Raw genomic sequence first — 7,195 nt, forward strand, 5'->3', positions numbered from 1 at the left:
CTGTGAGAATTCAGCTTCCACTCCAATTCATAAGTTTCTTTCAAAATTGTGTAATGAGTCACTTATATTATTTAAACCAATGGTTTAGAACATTAAATATGTATAATTCACAAAAATCAAGTAAACTTCTGATAAATTAAAAATATGTTGACAAGAACTGAACCAAAATGAAATAATTTAAAGAAAAGAAGAGGTTTCCTTTCCCACTCACCAGGCCACATATAGGTCGCGAGTTGCCACTCTTGATTTCACAAAGCTCGGACAGGACGGACAGAGGGTCTCTGTAGTCTTCACTGTCCAAGGACATGCCATGGATATGTCTGTTTAAGCCCTGTAGGACTGGGATAAACACCTACACAGAGAGACAAACCATCATTGAATACCATTATACAATTACATGATGATACTGCATAAGGTAAGATTCCTGCATGGTGATCTTCACTGAAAGGTGATAAGAATTTGCATTGTGCTGGCTTACCCTTCTAAATGTGTCCCTGTCATCACATGTGGTTTGCACAAGCTCAGGGAGAAAGCCGCGAGGTAAGTTATGAGACAATAGATAGGAAAGCAGTAGAGAGTTGCCCCCAACAGATCTGTACAAAAAAGACAATACATGCAGCTTGTGTCATTAAATAAATTCATTAAGATGGAAACATAAAACATTTTATAGCATGCCTTTTATAGCAAAATTTGGTGATAAATCTAATTGTCATAAATACTGGCTTGATTACTTCATTTCGTTTATATTGTACATAGTATATGTATCTGCATTCAATTAAAAAGGAAACTTTTGGCAAGAGTTTGTTTTTCACATTCTTAAAGAGTTGTCAAGATGTTTATTCTATAAATAATGTATCAGATGGGTATCTATCTTCCCACCCCACAGTAGTAGTAGACTACACCACTTGGCCATAAGGGCGAGTGTTACCTGGGTGTGGTGAGTCCTCCCTGCAGAACTATTGCAGTATGACACACACACTGATGTCTAGCACTGGACAACATCAGACTCAATGGAGGGACACTTGCTCTCTGAAAATAATATCACTTCATTTATATTCATGATATTTCCATAACAAGTAATTATCATATTACATAAATATGTGGTCTAATTTATAATGTACTCTGTTAAAAAAAGATGTTCTTTTTCAATATACAAAATGAAGCTCATCTTCTTTGAAATGCAAAACATGCATGTATTATTATTGCTGATTTACATTCAAAACTGATTATCTGTACAGAGTTGACCTCCCCTACCTTTGGAGCCAGCCTCTCCTCCAGCCCGGCCCTATCGTAACAGTCCATCAGATAGCTGATCATCTCCACCTCCTTACAGTTTTCTGGCTGGTACTTGGCAGAAAACTCTCTCTTTGGCTGCATATCTGGTGACATCATTGTGCCAACACTGTCATTACACAAAAAGGAAATATCATTTACTGTACCTGTTTCATAAATAAGAAGTGCTTTCAGCCATCACATCATATATTGAGGGGGGGGGGGGGGGGTACCTTCTTGGGCTTGATCCTGGTTTCTTTGGGGATACAGCATAAGAGAAATTGGGTCGAATTTTTAACACTGGATTCTCTGGGCAATCTCTTATTTTCAACAGCATTTCCATCAAGGATTGATTAATCATCTCCTTACAGTCATCTATACAATGAAATGTACAAAAAAAAAGTCACAGTTAGAACATAGATGCAACCCTAATTTGGTGATATTCATCTGTAAATATATCATATCAAGAGAAAACCAAATTATATTTACCTTCAGCCTCACAATCTGCAAGTTCAGGTATGTACACAGCATCTTGAGTCTCTTCTTTCCAAGACACCAAACACACTCGACCCACGGCCTCAGTAACCTGTTCTACAGTGGCTTCTGATCCAATACTGGTATCCTTTTCATTCAAATGAATAATTGTGATACAATGAACAATCATTTACTACAGTATATAATATGATAATGAATCAAATTTGAATTTGCTCCTAAAACATCAGTTATTAAATGCATATACCCTTCTTCTTTTGATCTCAAACTTCATATCTGAGTCATCAACTTCCATTGTTTCTATTCCAGAATCTACATCCATTTGTGATTGTGAGCTAATGAAATTCAAATGTAAAGAAAAATATCGAATCAATATCCTTTTTATCTGAGAAAAACATAACCAATAAATTTGCAAAGTAACTTTTCCACAGAAATAATGAATTTGTCTATTGCACTTATTTATATATGAAATAAAGAAATCATCATAATTTATAATAAGATGCATTTCTTAAGCAACACTACAAATACATACTTCTTTTCTGAACACTCGGAATCCATGTCAAGGCTCCTCTGAGATTCTGGGGTGATAGGATCCACATTAAGACTGCCTATTAGCAAAATATTAACAATGTAGAACCTTAATACTTTCTTGTACTTCCCACTATTGATTTTCAAATCTAAAGTGATTACAATTACAAGATGTAAATGTTTAATGTCTATCTCAGTAGCAATTTATGACCAAAGAATTTAATTATCTTTGATTTTGGACAACCAACCCATAGGTCTTTACTGTTACCTTAGAACAATGCTGTAAAGGTTAAATATATCTTATTGTATCCAAGAATACAATCATAGTTAAATGAAGTTTTTTAATTATCATATTACTATAATATAATGAAAAATATCTACCCCTAAAAGGTTTTATTTTTTTAAATACATAATAAACCAAAAACAAACACAAAAAAAATTCTTTAAGAGACCTTGAATCATGAAAATATACAAGTGTATGTTTGTTCATCCTAAAACACATTTGCTCTTGAGGCAGATTGCCATATTATCATGTTGAGTATTATTTTGAATGATTTTTTTAACAAAATTATTTAAACAAAAAATTACATATATTTACATGTATTATCAATATGACCTGGCCAACAGATAAGTTAACAAATAATAAAACCATTTGTACCTTTAAACAACAATAAGTTCATTATAATAATGAGAAAAGTTTGGACTTATGTGAAAAAGTAAACAAAGCAAACTGGACTGATAACATAATTTACAAAATGCAGTCTACAGCAATATTTAAATCTTATTTTTGCTGATAGTTTTTCTACTCAATCATTATTATGCAGACTGCCAGAACAAAGAAATACAAGTCAATAAGAACCTATGATTTTACGAATTCTGATCAAAAGCAAATTTTCCCCTGTAATTTTTTCTCAAATGTATTTCCACAACAGTTGGAAGGTATAAGAATTTTTGCATTTCTATCTTTGCTTTCTTTAATTAATTAAATTCTTTAAAATAATTAAAACATACTAGGAGGTGTGCTGTTAGTTCTTGACATTGTGGATTGGGAGTCAGAGGCCTGGCTGGATGCCCCACTGGCCTGGGACAGACTTGGAGATCCGTCGCTCTGTGAACTAGAGGATGCATTACCAGCCAATCTGGCAAGTCTTCGACGCCGGATCTACAGAAATAAATGTTTCTTTAATATATGTCATCAAAACAGATATTTTTAAATCTCTCACTGTGTAAAAAAATTAGGCAACAATGTAACCATTAGAAAGCCCAAGTGTTCTTCAAAATTTTGAAAATATGAATGATATAAGTTATAACTCACATGCACCAATATAACACCATTGATCATTATTTTTTTGTCAAACAACAACAAAAGGCATGTGCATAGTGATTTCAAATAACTTCCAAAACTAAACTCTAATACTCACCTCGTCTGGAGTTAATTCACTCATTTTTCTTAGAATTCTTTTTTACTTTTTAAAGAGTTTAACATTAAAACAAACAGGACATTATGAGATATAAATCAGCTGTCATCATCTGCTTCATAGCCCTTTTTCTGTTTTCGATGTAGAAATGATTCCTACGTCATCCTTGACCCGGAAGTATTCGGTAGTGATCTTAGTCAGCTGTATGGTTGATCAAAAAGACTAACAATAACAAAATTTACAAGCTTCTGAACTACATTGACAATATTTCTCTGCAGATGTGGTGTTGGCAGTCATAACGATACATTTACTCTTTTGATCTTACTGATGTTATTGTAAGAATGTGTAAGTATTTGCAAATTTTTAAGTTTTAAAAAACCCACAAAAGGTCTAAGTTAAACAGCCAACAATTCCATTGCTTTTCCCAACGCTTTAGAGATAGAAAAATCTTCTGATCTGCATGTATCATGCGTCTGGTGCATATTGTGAATCTTAGTTATATGTTTTACGGGGGTTGTGACTGTTGAGGTGAGCACAGCAAAAATTTAATTGTAAATACACACGGGTACGTGATAATAAATTGAAGAGTGTTTACCAAATGGATGCATGAACCTAGTTGCAAGTCTATAGCTCTTAGTCTGAAAAAATTCGAATGGACGGCCTGGGAACTACAGTGCCACCCATTGAAAAATTTGTATATCTTTTAGGCACAAAACGTGCGCCAGTTTTGGATTGACCTTATCACTACGCAAATTCTGTGAAATCAATTAGTATTTAAGGAATGAATTCAATATTAATTTGTTTTATACGATATAAAATGGTTTTGGGCAGTTTACGCTTTATAAACCGCGAAGCAGTTTATAAAAAAGCGTAAACTGTTCAAACCATTTAATATTGTATAAAACAAATAAATATTGAATTCATTGCTTATAATTTAATTTTTTTACTCTTCATAGTCAGAGTTCTTGAAATCTTTTTTCCGCTGTCAGTCATTTGGACTGACAACCATCAGAAGTTTGTCAGTCCAGACTGATTTCTATCAGTCCAAACATTTTCAATAGAAAGATGAAAAACTACAAGTATATTGGCCTTATAATTTCTCTCATTTTTACCTTAATTATTCTGATTTCTCCTAATTTTCACATTCTGGCTCCTGACAACATTCTTATTTATCACGTCATCAATTATTTTTTTTCCTTCCCTCTCTCATTATCAACTTTCTTCTTGTTCTCTTTCTCGTTCTCTTTCTGCACATCTCATTAGTCATATGTAACTAGGGCTCGGTTGTCAGATAGCGGAGTTCTTATTTCCCGAAAAAATGTTTAAATGATTACATTGGGATCTGTGTATTGCAATAAAAACATTCACTGAAAACCCTGTTTCGGTGTATGCAATGTACATTGAAACTAGAGACGAGCTCGTTGCAAGCAACGATTAGGTTTTCCGTCGTAGCTGCGTCATACTTGTGACGTATTACAAAAAATTGATAGCTGACCATAGTACAATATTAGATGTGTAAACACTGAGAAACAAAGTATTATACATATCTGTGACCGCGTAGATTTTACGGTGATAGAGAATTCGTCTGGATCTGCATCGGTCGTGTGCAGTACGAACCGGGTGAGGGAATGTTGGCGTAAAGTGTATAAGGTATAATGTTGTGGCGCGCTGTGGGCCGTAAGCTAAAACGAAGGGTAGGTTTGCCGTATTCCCGAAGGTACACCAGTATACAGTTCCAGAGAAATAAACAGGCAATTGATGCAAGATTCCACATTTTTGGACGAGACTCAACGATGGCAACATTATAACAATTTAACAGACAGACATGTTACAAACAATTCGGATATGGCCAGTAGTGGCCCCCGGACTCAAGACTCTGGGAGAGTCGGACGTGGCCAGGGCTGGCCGCCGTATTCCAGACTGCGCATTGACAATTGTACATAACTATTTATAAGAATCTTAACAATGAGTATAAATTGACAGGTAATGATATAAGTAAGCTGAGTGAAAGGTCCACAGATATAAAATAATTAAATAAACTCAGTGAGTCTTTAATGTCCAAGAAATGAAAATCTAATAATTGCACAATGATGTTTTAAGAGATTAACAGTCCTTGAGACATGACACTCCGTCTCTTTGAAATCACATATAAAGTCTGAAAAGTGTCAATCACTAAATAAAAAAGTAACTTTGTAAGATATAAACTGTGAGAAAAAATTACGAATTTTACAAGTAAAGTCAAAAAAAAAATTATAATTGAACAGTGCATTTTGCACGATGATACTACATGTTTATAAGCAAATACAGATCTTAACACGTTGTCTCTAGTTTGATTCGCCGCATTTTATTCACAGAGTGGGACTGTGGTTATGCCCGGTACGAAGGTAAAAAGACCATTGGCAAACGTTTTACACGCATTTTTATCGAACGCAAGCGCCAATGAATCTCTTAGTATATATGCGGAGATCCTGGAAATTTTACAAGGGGTTTTGAAGAATTATTTTGTATTTCGATGAGGGGGAACATGCGCGGATCAGAAAATTTTTCCGGGAGGGGGGGGTTGAAAGGTCAGGCGGTTATTTGAGTTTATCAAGGGATGTCCGAGGCATATTTGGTAAGTTTATAATGTACACGTAATTGAAAGAAATTTCGCATGGGGGGGGGGGGGGGGGGTCTAGAACCCATCCCCTTCTAGATCCGCGCACGGAGAAGACCGATGCCGGTAATTTAACTATAATTTTAACCATTTTTATTTAAATATTCATGTTCATAATTATCAGAAAACCAATATAACCTTTCTAAGCAGTTAAAACTTAAGATACGAACCATTTAGTCTCAGTGAGTATTGCGTCCGCGTACGAAAATAATGGCAATTTTCAAGAAATTCGGATGGACGATCTGTGTCCTAGGTCGTCCATCCGATTCTTTTTCTGACTAAAAGCTACAGACCTGCAGTTAGATATTGTCAAACTCTTATTGATTATGTCAATTTGTTTGTCTCAAAGAATCATTTTTTAAATCAGTAAAGTTTTACCTTAAAAAAAAAAGAAATCGGGCACAATTTTCAATGTTAGCATTTTACAATTTCATGGTCAAATAAAATATCAAGAATCAACTCTTCATTGCTTTATCCGAAATATTGCATGAAAAAAAATTACATTGCATTTTTTTAATTACAATAGGATATTCAAAATGAACTTGGATTAACCGCTAACAAACAGGCATAAAGAGAGACTGAGAACCAATTTCTTCTCTTTTTTTTTTTTACATCAAAAGAAATTCAAAAATAAATCAAAATATATTTTTTCTTTGTATGCGTTAATGAAAATGTAGATCAGCAAGGGGTTCTTTGTCGTGCAAGCACCTACTTACATATATAATGTAACAGATTGTTACACGGGTCTACAACGATGACAAATATCGAAAAGGCAATATTGTGGGTGAAGGATGACTGTGTAGTTTGTTTATTTTTGATACATGTAATT

At 34.2% G+C, this 7,195-nt stretch overlaps 1 protein-coding gene across 1 annotated transcript in view; it reads right to left on the reverse strand.

The window, feature by feature from the left end:
• LOC128168927 (ubiquitin conjugation factor E4 B-like) overlaps positions 1-3,881 on the reverse strand; it is an 11,233-nt gene extending 7,352 nt beyond the window's left edge. The window contains exons 1-10 of the mRNA XM_052835092.1: positions 3,714-3,881; positions 3,304-3,454; positions 2,297-2,372; positions 2,012-2,099; positions 1,762-1,894; positions 1,506-1,647; positions 1,255-1,402; positions 929-1,029; positions 479-593; positions 212-352 (exon numbers count right to left, since the gene is read on the reverse strand). Of these exons, the coding sequence (XP_052691052.1) occupies positions 212-352; positions 479-593; positions 929-1,029; positions 1,255-1,402; positions 1,506-1,647; positions 1,762-1,894; positions 2,012-2,099; positions 2,297-2,372; positions 3,304-3,454; positions 3,714-3,737 (1,119 nt within the window). The 5' untranslated portion in view covers positions 3,738-3,881. The remainder of the gene's footprint in view (positions 1-211; positions 353-478; positions 594-928; positions 1,030-1,254; positions 1,403-1,505; positions 1,648-1,761; positions 1,895-2,011; positions 2,100-2,296; positions 2,373-3,303; positions 3,455-3,713) is intronic.
• Between the last annotated feature and the right edge of the window lie 3,314 nt (positions 3,882-7,195).

Source organism: Crassostrea angulata, unplaced genomic scaffold (genome assembly GCF_025612915.1).
Source record: "Crassostrea angulata isolate pt1a10 unplaced genomic scaffold, ASM2561291v2 HiC_scaffold_71, whole genome shotgun sequence".
NCBI classification, from domain to species: domain Eukaryota; kingdom Metazoa; phylum Mollusca; class Bivalvia; order Ostreida; family Ostreidae; genus Magallana; species Magallana angulata.